The sequence below is a fragment of the Schistocerca serialis genome, chromosome 2, assembly GCF_023864345.2.
Source record: "Schistocerca serialis cubense isolate TAMUIC-IGC-003099 chromosome 2, iqSchSeri2.2, whole genome shotgun sequence".
NCBI lineage: Eukaryota > Metazoa > Arthropoda > Insecta > Orthoptera > Acrididae > Schistocerca > Schistocerca serialis.
Window position 1 is genome coordinate 1087125249 of NC_064639.1, and position 15402 is coordinate 1087140650.

Consider the following 15402-nt stretch of genomic DNA (forward strand, 5'->3'; position numbering starts at 1 on the left):
CTTAGAGGTGATTCATAATGTTTGAACACAGTATATGCTCCAATACCCTACTGCAAACCGACGTCAATGATAAAGGTCTATAGTTCGATGGATTACTGCTACTACCCTTCTTAAACACTGGTGCGACCTGCGCAATTTTCCAATCTGTAGGTACAGATCTATCGGTGAGCGAGCGGTTGTATATGATTGCTAAGTAGGGAGCTATTGTATCAGCGTAATCTGAAAGGAACCTAATCGGTATACAATCTGGACCTGAAGACTTGCCCGTATCAAGCGATTTGAGTTGCTTCGCAACCCCTAAGGTATCTACTTCTAAGAAATTCATGCTAGCAGCTGTTCGTGTTTCAAATTCTGGAATATTCCAGTCGTCTTTCCTGGTGAAGGAATTTCGGAAAACTGCTTTTAATAACTCCGCTTTAGCGGTATTGACTGCGTCTTGCCGCTTGTGTACTTTACACACGACCAGAATTTCTTCGGATTTTCTACCAGATTTCGAGACAATGTTTCGTTGTGGAACCTATTAAAGACATCTCGCATCGAAGTTCGTGCCAAATTTCGCGCGTCTGTAAATTTTAGCCAATCTTCGGGATTTCGCTTTCTTCTGAACTTCGCATGCTTTTTCCGTTGCCTCTGCAACAGCGTTCGGACCTGTTTTGTGTACCATGGGGGATCAGTTCCGTCTCTTACTAATTTATGAGGTACAAATCTCTCAATTACTGTTACTACTATATCTTTAAATTTGAGCCACATCTCGTCTACATTTGCATAGTCAGTTCAGAAGGAATGGAGAATGTCTCTTAGGAAGGCTTCTAGTGACACTTATCCGCTTTTTTAAATAAAATTATTTTGCGTTTGTTTCTGATGGATTTGGAAGAAACGGTATTGAGCCTAGCTACAACGACCTTGTGATCACTAATCCCTGTATCAGTCATGATACTCTCTATTAGCTCTGGATTGTTTGTGGCTAAGAGGTCAAGTGTGTTTTCGCAACCATTTACAATTCGCGTGGGTTCGTGGACTAACTGTTCGAAATAATTTTCGGAGAAAGCATTTAGGACAATCTCAGAAGATGTTTTCTGCCTACCACCGGTTTTGAACAAGTATTTTTGACAACATATCGAGGGAAGGTTGAAGTCCCCACCAACTATAACCGTATGAGTGTGGTATTTATTTGTTACGAGACTCAAATTTTCTCTGAACTGTTCAGCAACTATATCATCGGAGACTGGGGGTCGGTAGAAGGAGCCAATTACTAACTTAGTTCGGCTGTTAAGTATAACCTCCACCCACTCCATACAAATACTTCCAGAAAAGGCTTCCTGACACTTAAATCTATACTCAATGTTAACAAATTTCTCTTCTTCAGAAACGCTTTCCTTGCCATTGCCAGTCTACATTTTATATCCTCTCTACTTCGACCATCATCAGTTATTTTGCTCCCCAAATAGCAAAACTCCTTTACTACTTTAAGTGTTTCGTTTCCTAACCTAATTCCCTCAGCATCACCAGACCTAATTCGACTACATTCCATTATCCTCGTTTTGCTTTTGTTGATGTTCATCTTATATCCTCCTTTCAAGACACTGTCCATTCCGTTCAACTGCTCTTCCAGGTCCTTTGCTGTCTCTGACAGAATTACAATGTCATCGGCGAACCTCAGAGTTTTTATGTTTCCTTCACTGCTTGCTCAATATACAGATTGAATAACATCGGGGAGAGGCTACAACCCTGTCTCACTCCCTTCCAAACCACTACTTCCCTTTCATGTCCCTCGACGCTTATAACTGCCATCTGGTTTCTGTACAAATTGTAAATAGCCTTTCGCTACCTGTATTTTACCCCTGCCACCTTCAGAATTTGAAAGAGAGTATTCCAGTCAACATTGTCAAAAGCTTTCTCTAAGTCTACAAATGCTAGAAACGTAGGTTTGCCTTTCCTTAATCTATTTTCTAAGATAAATCGTATGGTCAGTATTGCCTCACGTGTTCCAGTATTTCTACGGAAACCAAACTGATCTTCCTCGAAGTCGGCTTCTACTACCTGTTTTTCCCTTCGTCTGTAAAGAAAGCAGATGGTAGAGTTTTGTCAGGACTGGCTCTCCGAAGGCCGACAGTAGTTCCAATGGAATGTTGTCTACTCCCGGGGCCTTGTTCCGAGTTAGATCTTTCAGTGCTCTGTCAAACTCATCACGCAGTATCATAGCTCCCATTTCATCGTCATCTACATCCTCTTCCATTTCCATAATATTGTCCTCAAGTACATCGCCCTTATATAGCCCCTGTATATACTCCTTCCACCTTTCTGCTTTCCCTTCTTTGCTTAGAACTGGGTTTCCATCTGAGCTCTTGATATTAATACAAGTGGTTCTCTTTTCTCCATAGGTCTCTTTTATTTTCCTGTAGGCAGTATCTATCTTACTGCTAATGAGATAAGCCTTTACATCCTTAGATTTGTCCTCCAGCCACCCCTGCTTAGCCATTTTGCACTTCTTGTCGATCTCATTTTTGTGACGTTTGTATTCCTTTTTGCCTGCTTCATTTACTGCATTTTTATATTTTCTCCTTTTATCAGTTAAATTCAATATTTCTTCTGTTACCCAAGGATTTCTACTAGCTCTCGTCTTTTTACCTACTTGATCCGTTGCTGCCTTCACTACTTTATCCCTCAAAGCTACCCATTCCTCTTCTACTGTATTTCTTTCCCCCATTCCTGTCAATTTTTCCCTTATGCTCTCCCTGAAACACTCTATAACCTCTGGTTTAGTCAGTTTATCCAGGTCCCATCTCCTTAAATTCCCACCTTTTTGCAATTTCTTCAGTTTTAATCTACATTTCATAACCAATAGCTTGTGGTCAGAGTCCACATCTGCCCCTGGAAATGTCTTGCAATTTAATACCTGGTTCCTAAATCTCTGTCTTACCATGATATAATCTATCTGATACCTTCTAGTATTTCCAGGATTCTTCCATGTGTACAACCTTCTTTTATGATTCTTGAAGCAAGTGTTAGCTATGATTAAGTTATGCTCTGTGCAAAATTCTACCAGGCGGCTTCCTCTTTCATTTCTTACCCCCCAATCCATATTCACCTACTACGTTTCCTTCTCTCCCTTTTCCTACTATCGAATTCCAGTCACCCATGACTACTAAATTTGCGTCTCCTTTCACTATCTGAATAATTTGTTTTATCTCATCATACATTTCATCAATTTCTTCGTCATCTGCAGAGCTAGTTGGCATATACACAGTATGTAACATGAATTAATCTAATAGTCAGCTGGGCGACACAGCACAACCAACGTAGGCGGACGCCTCAGTTGTATACAAAGTATCGGTCCATGAACGCCGCCGCAATCGGGCCGACACAAGTAATAGAAATGATATCACAACAGGTTCACCTGGAACGGAAACTATATTAAAACTTTACCACATAAGCGTTCAATAACTACTCTTTTGCTCATAGTGCCAAAACTTTTCCCTTTAACACCCAAACCATGAATTTAAAAATTGGCCGACTTCTATGCCAGATACCTATAAATTATAACTTGAACTATACTACCAGTTACAACATTCATCAAACAACAAAAGTTTTAGGAGAATTTCCAGAACCAGATTTCAGCTTCTGGGGACAGATCTCAGTGGCCACTTACAGCACAATAACAAACAGTTTGACAAAAGAACCAATAAAAGCTCAGCTGAACTCCGTAAGGTTTACTACAAATGATAACAGGCTTGGTGCAAGCTTATCTACATCCAGGTGCTTACTTCCGCACACATAACAGGCTGGCAACAGGGCCCTAAGGGTCACAACAAAAGAACGTGACCCAACGAACAAGCGTAATGCAAGAACGAACAAAGATTAACGCCGCTGTCTAAAAGCACCTACAACAAATACTGACGCACTTCGTTAATAAAAACGTGGCGCTGGACACAAATTATGTGTGGTGGATATGAATCGTTTAGAATACACAGATCGTCCAACAAGGCAAGGCGAGGTACGATAAACAGCAATATGTTCACCAACAACATCACACTCACTGGTTCCCCTGTGTGTCCAGCCGCACACCACAGTTGTGCTGTTTCGGATCCTTAAGCCATTAGTATCAGTATATCATTGTGCAAAACACCATCGGATTTCAACCCGGTAATATGCTCCAAATTCACAGGGCGTACCGTCTGTCAGCCATCTCCTTTCGGTAACCTTTTAACAGCCGTACATCATGCGTAGTAATCGCTGCAGCTGGGCGCATGTGTTTTCCTGAGGGCTCGTTCCAATTGACCCCCTCCCAGTCCATCTCTCTTCCCGCCACCACATCCCTATGGCGCTCGTGACCGGGCCAGCCCACCCACCTCCAAGGTGTGCCAGTCCCCCGACACAAGAAGAGATTTGCCAGCTTACGGCACACAGCCCAAAATACGGGAACTTCCTTCTGCTACATTAATAATCCAGGTGCAGTAGTCCAAGAGATGGTTCAAATGGTTCAAATGGCTCTGAGCACTATGGGACTCAACTGCTGAGGTCATTAGTCCCCTAGTACTTAGAACTAGTTAAACCTAACTAACCTAAGGACATCACAAACATCCATGCCCGAGGCAGGATTCGAACCTGCGACCGTAGCGGTCTTGCAGTTCCAGACTGTAGCGCCTTTAACCGCACGGCCACTTCGGCCGGCCAGTCCAAGAGATGCAGCGAAGGAACTGCTGCGAACGAGGGACACTAGGCAAGAGATGTTGCCACACTGACGGCAGGGGTTAGTTCCTGAAGGACGCTTGTGTAAGTCTGATTTTCAGTTTTATTCTCTCTGTCTGTCAGATCTGGTTTGTTGTTGTCTTTGACAAGACAACAATCGATAATTAAGTTTTAGCTTTCACAGGGATTATCTCTGCTCATCACGCGTTACTTCGACCACCCCCCCTCTCCTACAGTATACAGCGTGAGTCACCTAACGTTACCGCTGGATATATTTCGTAAACCACATCAAATACTGACGAACCGATTCCACAGACCGAACGTGAGGAGAGGGGCTAGTGTAATTGTTTAATACAAACCATACAAAATGCACGGAAGTATGTTTTTTAACACAAACCTACGTTTTTTTAAATGGAACCACGTTAGTTTTGTTAGCACATCTGAACATATAAACAAATACGTAATAAGTGCCGTTTGTTGCATTGTAAAATGTTAATTACATCCGGAGATATTGTAACCTAAAGCTGACGCTTGAAACCTCCGACGTTCAGTTGCGTGTTGTAACAAACACGGGCCACGGTCGGCGAGCAGCATCTGCAGGGACATGTTTACGATGACGATCGTGTTCACGAATGTGGCTGTAGTGCACTGTTGTGGTTTGGTCTAGCTGTCGCAGTGTCCGCATGTAGCGCTTGCTGCTATTGTTATTCTGCATTCGTCTCCGCACGCAGACCAACTGTAGTACACCGTGTTACCAGACGTCTGTGATAGTGTAGTGTTGTAGCAACTGTGACCATGGTGTATTCGAACTCTGAAAAGGCGGAGATGATACTCATCTATGGCGAGTGTTGACGAAATGCAGCTGAAGCCTGCAGTGTGTATGCAGAACGGTACCCGGACAGAGAGCATCCAACGTGCCGCACATTGCAAAACATCTACCACCAACTGTATGCAACAGGTATGGTCGTAGCACGCAAACGGGTCCGTAACAGGCCCGTCACAGGAGAAGCGGGTGCAGTTGGTGTGTTAGCTGCTGTTGCCATGAACCCACATATGAGTACACGGGACATCGCGAGAGCCGGTGGACTGAGTCAAAGTAGTGTCATGCGCATACTGCATCGTCACCGCTTTCACCCGTTTTATGTGTCGCTACATCAGCAATTACATGGTGATGACTTTAATCATCGTGTGCAAGTCTGACAATGGGCATTAACAGAGAATGCGTTGCAGTTCTACCTGTTTCCCGATGAAGCGGGTTTCACAAACCACGGGGCAGTGAATCTACGGAACATGCATTACTGGTCCGTGAACAATCCTCGCTGGCTCAGACAGGTAGAGCGACAGCGACCGTGGACTGTAAATGTATGGTGCGGAATCATTGGCGACCACCTCATTGGTCCTCACTTCATTGCAGGGGCCCAAACAGCTGCAACATACATCGCGTTTCTACAGAATGATCTGCCAACGTTACTCGAAAATGTTCCACTGGAAACGCGTCGACGTATGTGGTATCAGCATGATGGTGCACCTGCACATTCCGCAATCAACACTAGGCTGACCCTTGACAGGATGTTCGACGGGTGCTTCATAGGACGTGGAGGACGCATAAATTGGCCAGCCCGTTTCCCTGATCTTACACCTCTGGACTTCTTTCTGTGGGGTACGTTAAAGGAGAATGTGTACCGACGTGCCTACAACCCCAGAGGATATGAAACAACGTATTGCGGCAGCCTGCGGCGACATTACACCAGATGTACTGCGGCTTGTACGACATTCATTACGCCAGAGATTGCAATTGTGTGCAGCAAATGATGGCCACCACATTGAACATCTATTGGCCTGACATGTCGGGACACACTCTATTCCACTCCGTACTTGAAAACGGAAACCACGTGTGTACGTGTACCTCACCCCTCATGGCAATGTGCATGTGCGTCAGTGAAAAAGACCAATAAAAAGATGTTAGCATGTGGACGTAATGTGCTGTTCCAGTCTCTTTGTACCTAAGGTCCATCACCGTTCCCTTTGGATCCCTACGTAATTCGGTGCTCTCCGATACACACAATCGAACAGCGGAGGAGTGGTACTCAAGCGTCAACTTTAGGTTACAATATCTCCGGAAGTAATTAACATTTTACAATGCAACAAACGGCAGTGATTACGTATTTGTTTATATGTTCAGATGTGCTAACAGAATTAACGGGGTTCCATTTAAAAAAACGTAGGTTTGTGTTAAAAAACATACTTCCGTGCATTTTTGTATGGTTTGTATTAACCAATTACACTAGCCCCTCTCCTCACGTTCGGTGTGTGGAATCGATTCATCAGTATTTGATGTGGTTTACGAAATATTTCCAGCGGTAATGTTAGGTGACTCACCCTGTGTATGTCGCTCTCGGACGTCCGAACGGTCAGTCGCTAGACTCAGATGAGGAGCGCTTCTGAGGATGTCCAGCGCAGTCTTGGACGAAACGTCAGGCACAGAAGAGTTTCTTGGACCACGACCTCACATACCGAAATATTTACCAGAAGGTATGTCATCCGGCCGTGAAAGCCTTCATTCTATAATCAATACCGAGCCTGAACACCGAAGGTGAACTTAACGAATGAGAAGACAAACTAGAAAAATTTAAATCCACAATTGCACTATCATATATGAGTAGTTTATAGTCAAATTAATTCAGATAGTTCATATAAAGTTACAATGACTCTTCGCCCTCCAAAGAAGACAGCGCGCCACTTTTGGGTAATGTCAACGATAATGTGATGCTCTGCAAGGCTGGTGTGTTTACGAGCTACTCTGCTGATGTGGCCTTCTATAGGCTGATCAGACGCCGCATACGCTCCAGGAGGGATGCACGGAGCACCAAAAGTATACCCCGCTCTTACAGCCCATTACTCGGCTATGGCATAGCAGTGAACCGACATTGACCACTCTAAGCCGAATGACAACGCCGAAATTCTACTGTCTGCTTTCTTATTCTGGGACTCGGTGGTGAGTAAACGGTGTAAGTTAGTTTGGCAAAGGATTTAATTAACAGAGATAGCAGTTTCACACTGGAAAAATCATGCAATCAGCCGCTTTGTTTGCTCAATTGGCAAAGACATCGCTGCAGAACAGGTCCTAGTAATACACCTCGTATATCCCGGAATGAATCGAGCTTCTAACTACGTATTTAGTTCATACAAATTCTTGCCACCATGCTTCATCTCTGGCTATTCTCTTTTCTGTGACTGCAAGAGCAATAACACGACTTTCGTTTTTAAGATAGCAAATGCGAGTCCTGTACCTGTAGAACTATAGTATTTGACCGAAATATCTGTCGAAGAAATGGAGTTTACGCAGTTGCTGAAATATAATGGATGAATCAATACGCCGTGAAAATACACTGATAAGTCGAAACATGAAAACTTGGTGATATTTAAGTTTTACTGCAGAAATATGTGTTTAGAAGATTAATAATTAGGTTGTTGTGGCCTGTTATTTCTTTCTACAGCTACGTAAAATCTATGTATAAGTTAATTAGATTAAATCGAGGCAGGATATTATTCCAAACCTACACAAAATTGTTTACTAACTAACTTAGTTGTAGTAGTTGTTATGTAACCTAGCAAACATTACCTGACACAGCATGCTGACAAAGACCACGAATATACAGGGTGATTCAAAAAGAATACCACAACTTTAAAAATGTGTATTTAATGAAAGAAACATAATATAACCTTCTGTTATACATCATTACAAAGAGTATTTAAAAAGGTTTTTTTTCACTCAAAAACAAGTTCAGAGATGTTCAATATGGCCCCCTCCAGACACACGAGCAATATCAACCCGATACTCCAACTCGTTCCACACCCTCTGTAGCATATCAGGCGTAACGGTTTGGATAGCTGCTGTTATTTCTCGTTTCAAATCATCAATGGTGGCCGGGAGAGGTGGCCGAAACACCATATCCTTAACATACCCCCATAAGAAAAAATCGCAGGGGGTAAGATCAGGGCTTCTTGGAGGCCAGTGATGAAGTGCTCTGTCACGGGCTGCCTGGCGGCCGGTCCATCGCCTCGGGTAGTTGACGTTCAGATAGTTACGGACAGATAAGTGCCAATGTGGTGGCGCTCCATCCTGCTGAAATATGAATTGTTGTGCTTCTTGTTCGAGCTGAGGGAACAGCCAATTCTCTAACATCTCCAGATACTTTAGTCCGGTTACAGTAGCACCTTCGAAGAAAAAGGGACCAAAAACTTTATTGGCTGAAATGGCACAGAAAACGTTCACCTTAGGCGAGTCACGTTCATACTGAGTTGTTTCCCGCAGATTCTCAGTGCCCCATATACAGACATTGTGACGGTTGACTTTCCCGTTAGTGTGGAAAGGTGCTTCATCACTAAACACAATCTTTGAAACGAAAGATTCATCTGTTTCCATTTGAACAAGGATAAAATCACAGAAATCGATTCTTTTAATCTTATCAGCTGCAGACAGTGCTTGAACCAATTTCAGACGATAAGGTTTCATAACTAACCTTTTTCGTAGGACTCTCCATACAGTTGATTGTGGAATTTGCAGCTCTCTGCTAGCTCTGCGAGTCGATTTTCCTGGGCTGCGAACAAATGCTTGCTGGATGCGTGCTACATTTTCATCACTCGTTCTCGGCCGTCCAGAACTTTTCCCTTTGCACAAACACCCATTCTCTGTAAACTGTTTATACCAACGTTTAATACACCACCTATCAGGGGGTTTAACACCATATTTCGTTCGAAATGCACGCTGAACAACTGTCGTCGATTCACTTCTGCCGTACTCAATAACACAAAAAGCTTTCCGTTGAGCGGTCGCCATCTTAGCATCAACTGACGCTGACGCCTAGTCAACAGCGCCTCAAGCGAACAAATGTACAACTAAATGAAACTTTATAGCTCCCTTAATTCGCCGTCAGATACTGCTTAGCTCTGCCTTTTGTCGTTGCAGAGTTTTAAATTCCTAAAGTTGTGGTATTCTTTTTGAATCACCCTGTATATTAGACTAACGAATCCTGCAACGCTTCGCAGTTGTTAAATACACTCCTGGAAATGGAAAAAAGAACACATTGACACCGGTGTGTCAGACCCACCATACTTGCTCCGGACACTGCGAGAGGGCTGTACAAGCAATGATCACACGCACGGCACAGCGGACACACCAGGAACCGCGGTGTTGGCCGTCGAATGGCGCTAGCTGCGCAGCATTTGTGCACCGCCGCCGTCAGTGTCAGCCAGTTTGCCGTGGCATACGGAGCTCCATCGCAGTCTTTAACACTGGTAGCACGCCGCGACAGCGTGGACGTGAACCGTATGTGCAGTTGACGGACTTTGAGCGAGGGCGTATAGTAGGCATGCGGGAGGCCGGGTGGACGTACCGCCGAATTGCTCAACACGTGGGGCGTGAGGTCTCCACAGTACATCGATGTTGTCGCCAGTGGTCGGCGGAAGGTGCACGTGCCCGTCGACCTGGGACCGGACCGCAGCGACGCACGGATGCACGCCAAGACCGTAGGATCCTACGCAGTGCCGTAGGGGACCGCACCGCCACTTCCCAGCAAATTAGGGACACTGTTGCTCCTGGGGTATCGGCGAGGACCATTCGCAACCGTCTCCATGAAGCTGGGCTACGGTCCCGCACACCGTTAGGCCGTCTTCCGCTCACGCCCCAACATCGTGCAGCCCGCCTCCAGTGGTGTCGCGACAGGCGTGAATGGAGGGACGAATGGAGACGTGTCGTCTTCAGCGATGAGAGTCGCTTCTGCCTTGGTGCCAATGATGGTCGTATGCGTGTTTGGCGCCGTGCAGGTGAGGGCCACAATCAGGACTGCATACGACCGAGGCACACAGGGCCAACACCCGGCATCATGGTGTGGGGAGCGATCTCCTACACTGGCCGTACACCACTGGTGATCGTCGAGGGGACACTGAATAGTGCACGGTACATCCAAACCGTCATCGAACCCATCGTTCTACCATTCCTAGACCGGCAAGGGAACTTGCTGTTCCAACAGGACAATGCACGTCCGCATGTATCCCGTGCCACCCAACGTGCTCTAGAAGGTGTAAGTCAACTACCCTGGCCAGCAAGATCTCCGGATCTGTCCCCCATTGAGCATGTTTGGGACCGGATGAAGCGTCCTCTCACGCGGTCTGCACGTCCAGCACGAACGCTGGTCCAACTGAGGCGCCAGGTGGAAATAGCATGGCAAGCCGTTCCACAGGACTACATCCGGCATCTCTACGATCGTCTCCATGGGAGAATAGCAGCCTGCATTGCTGCGAAAGGTGGATATACACTGTACTAATGCCGACATTGTGCATGCTCTGTTGCCTGTGTCTACGTGCCTGTGGTTCTGTCAGTGTGATCATGTGATGTATCTGACCCCAGGAATGTGTCAATAAAGTTTCCCCTTCCTGGGACAATGAATTCACGGTGTTCTTATTTCAATTTCCAGGAGTGTAGTTCTAAGTTCTAGGGGACTAATGACCACATCAGTTGAGTCCCATAGTGCTCAGAGCCATTTAAACCATTTTAACAGTTCCCCATAGTCGTTTAATGAACAAAGTAAGAGCATATGGAGTATCAGACCAATTGTGTGATTGGATTGAAGAGTTCCTAGACAGCAGAACGCAGCATGTCATTCTCAATGGAGAGACGTCTTCCGAAGTAAGGGTGATTTGAGGTGTGCCGCAGGGGAGTCTCGTAGGACCGTTGCTATTCACAATATACATAAATGACCTTGTGGATGACATCGGAATTTCAGTGAGGCTTTTTGCGGATGATGCTGTGGTATATCGAGAGGTTGTAACAATGGAAAATTGTACTGAAATGCAGGAGGATCTGCAGCGAATTGACGCATGGTGCAGGGAATGGCAACTGAATTTCAATGTAGACAAGTGTAATGTGCTGCGAATACATACAAAGAGAGATCCCTTATCATTTAGTTACAATATAGCAGGTCAGCAACTGAAGCAGTTAATTCCATAAATTATCTGGGAGTACGCATTAGGAGTGATTTTAAATTGAATGATCATATAAAATAGATCGTCGGTAAAGCAGATGCCAGACTGAGATTCATTGGAAGAATCCTAAGGAAATGCAATCCGAAAACAAAGGAAGTAGGTTACAGTACGCTTGTTCGCCCACTGCTTGAGTACTGCTCAGCAGTGTGGAATCCGTACCAGATACGGTTGATAGAAGAGATAGGGAAGATCCAACGGAGAAAAAAATGGCTCTGAGCACTATGCGACTTAACTTCTGAGGTCATCAGTCGCCACGGCAAACTGGCTGACACTGACGGCGGCGGTGCACAAATGCTGCGCAGCTAGCGCCATTCGACGGCCAACACCGCGGTTCCTGGTGTGTCCGCTGTGCCGTGCGTGTGATCATTGCTTGTACAGCCCTCTCGCAGTGTCCGGAGCAAGTATGGTGGGTCTGACACACCGGTGTCAATGTGTTCTTTTTTCCATTTCCAGGAGTGTAGTTAAACCTAACTAACCTAAGGACATCACAAACATCCATGCCCCAGGCAGGATTCGAACCTGCGACCGTAGCGGTCTTGCGGTTCCAGACTGCAGCGCCTTTAACCGCACGGCCACTTCGGCCGGCGTGGGGAACTGGATCGAACGCCTTAATCTGGCTTATAGCAGCAGACGACCGACGCGTGTACCTTTGCTAATAGCACGACATTGCTTGCAGCGCCCTTCCTGGGCTCATGATCATATCGGTGGACCCTAGACGACTGGAAAACCGTGATCTGGTCAGGTGAGTCCCGATTTCAGTTGGTAAGAGCTGATGGTAGGGTTCTAGTCTGGCGCAGCCCCCCGCAAAAATATACATCCAGGTTGGCAAGGCAATGTGCAAGCTAGTGGTGGCTCCTTAATGGTGTGGTCTGCGTTTACATGGAATGGATTGAGTCCTCTGGTAAAACTGAACCGATCATTGACTGGAAATGGTCATGTTCCGCTACTTGAAGACCATTTGCAGGCATTCATGGGGGTCATATTCCCAAACAACGATGTCATGTCACTGGGCCACAGTTTTTCGTGATTGGTTTGAAGAATATTCTGGACCATTCGAGCGAATGATTTGGCCACACAGATCGCCCGACATCAGTCCCAGCGAATGTTTATGGAACATAATGGAGAGGTCAGTTCGTGCACAACATCCTGCACTCGCAACACTTTCGCATTTATGGACGGCTATAGAGGCATTAGAGAAAGCTTTTGACAAAGTTAACTGGAATACTCTCTTTCAAATTCTGAAGGTGGCAGGGGTAAAATACAGGGAGCGAAAGGCTATTTACAATTTGTACAGAAACCAGATGGCAGTTATAAGAGTCGAGGGGCATGAAAGGGAAGCAGTGGTTGGGAAAGGAGTGAGACAGGGTTGTAGCCTCTCCCCGATGTTATTCAATCTGTATATTGAGCAAGCAGTAAAGGAAACAAAAGAAAAATTCGGAGTAGGTATTAAAATTCATGGACAAGAAGTAAAAACTTTGAGGTTGGCCGATGACATTGTAATTCTGTCAGAGACAGCAAAGGACTTGGAAGAGCAGTTGAACGGAATGGACAGTGTCTTGAAAGGAGGATATAAGATGAACATCAACAAAAGCAAAACGAGGATAATGGAATGTAGTCAAATTAAGTCGGGTGATGCTGAGGGAATTAGATTAGCAAATGAGACACTTAAAGTAGTAAAGGAGTTTTGCTATTTAGGGAGTAAAATAACTGACGATGGTCGAAGTAGAGAGGATATAAAATGTAGACTGGCAATGGCAAGGAAAGCGTTTCTCAAGAAGAGAAATTTGTTAACATCGAGTATAGATTTAAGTGTCAGGAAGTCGTTTCTGAAAGTATTTGTATGGAGTGTAGCCATGTATGGAAGTGAAACATGGACGAAAACTAGTTTGGACAAGAAGAGAATAGAAGCTTTCGAAATGTGGTGCTACAGAAGAATGCTGAAGATAAGGTGGGTAGATCACGTAACTAATGAGGAGGTATTGAATAGGATTGGGGAGAAGAGAAATTTGTGGCACAACTTGACTAGAAGAAGAGATCGGTTGGTAGGACATGTTTTGAGGCATCAAGGGATCACCAATTTAGTATTGGAGGGCAGCGTGAAGGGTAAAAATCGTAGAGGGAGACCAAGAGATGAACACACTAAACATATTCAGAAGGACGTAGGTTCCAGTAGGTACTGGGAGATCAAGAAGCTTGCACAGGATAGAGTAGCATGGAGAGCTGCATCAAACCAGTCTCAGGACTGAAGACCACAACAACAACAACATAGAGGCATTATGGCTCAGTATTTCTGCAGAGGACTTCCAGCGACTTGTTGAATCCTTGCCACGTCGAGCTGCTGCACTACGCCGGATAAATGGATTTCCGACGCGATGTTAGGAGATATCACATGACTTTTGTCACCTCAGTGTGTTTCCTAAGACTGTTATATCATGTCTGCTCCTCCTGTTGCAGTTCTCATAACAGAGGGTGCCAGCTTCCCTCTGTTTCCGCCTCCACCGCCCGTCATCTTCAAGGCTGACCACCCCTTCATCTTGTTCATTGTGGATGAGGTCACAGGGACGATCCTCTTCGCTGGACGTTTAGTGAAACCTTCTGCGTAATTATTGAATGTTTGAAAAATGTGAGTTGTGTATTGAACCTTCTGGACAATTATTGAATGTTTGAAATATGTGAGTCGTGTATTCCAGTGATGCGAAAATACTTCTGTAGCTACAGTTTTGATGAAATTGCTATTATCCATTCTGGTGAAATCTGGAAGACCTTAAAGATTTAATAAAAGATATTTCATATTCAAATTTTTTTAACTATTCCTCTTTTAATTGAGGAAAATCTGTATGGTGCGACAATAAAAACGCTTTTCTTTCTCAACTTATATCCTTTGAAAGTTAAAATATCTTAATCCTGTAAGATGTTTTTCTATACAGACAAACAACGATGTTGAAACGTCTAGTAAGTACCTGCGTTTGAATATTTTGTCTGCTGGTCCTGAACAATACACTTTATACAATTCTTTTTCTGTTTCATGTAGACATGAACAAAGTAGCAGGCGTAAGTTGTGAGCAGTTCGACAATACACGCACACACACACACACAGTATTTGCCAGGCTGAAGTTTTCACTATGTAGCAGAGTGCTCATGGGTGTGACTCATCTATCTTCAATAGTGGCTCGTCACATGCACCACACACCTTGTTACACACTGTCGTTAAAAGCTGTAGTACAGACTGTTCACGTCACTTTGTGGTATTTGCTTGTGTTGTGAACAATTTCGACAGCTGGATTTCTTTGTGTTTAACTAAGTACTACCAAAACGTTGTTTGTGCACCCTCAGTTACATGATATTATAAAATGAACTGAAATTAAATTAATGGGGTGAGGTAGTGAAATTAATGAGGTTACGACATGCAACATGTCAGGTAAAATTATTAGATATTTGGAAATTGAAGAAGCCAGTCAGCCACAAATTTTCAGTTGTTATTGCATGTCCATTTCGTGTTGTGGTTATTGTTGTGGTCTTCAGTCCAAAGTTTGGTTTGATGCAGCTCTTTATGCTATTCTGTCCTGTGCAAGCCTCCTCATTCCGACCTCTACCTACATCCCTCTGAATCTGCTTACTGTATTCATCCCTTGGTCTCCCTCTAGGATTTTTACCCTCTACGCTTCTCTC

General features: G+C 44.6%; 1 protein-coding gene across 3 annotated transcripts in view; it reads left to right on the forward strand.

Moving 5' to 3' along the window:
• Positions 1 to 15402, forward strand: part of LOC126458530 (leukocyte elastase inhibitor-like) — a 142281-nt gene that overhangs the window by 108040 nt on the left and 18839 nt on the right. Inside the window, exon 8 of one of the 3 annotated variants that reach the window (XM_050095635.1) lies at positions 14188 to 14484. The exons of the other annotated variants lie outside the window; for them this stretch is intronic. Within the exon in view, the coding sequence (XP_049951592.1) occupies positions 14188 to 14336 (149 nt within the window). The 3' untranslated portion in view covers positions 14337 to 14484. Of the gene's footprint in view, positions 1 to 14187; positions 14485 to 15402 lie in introns of those variants that run through there. 3 annotated transcript variants of the gene reach the window in all.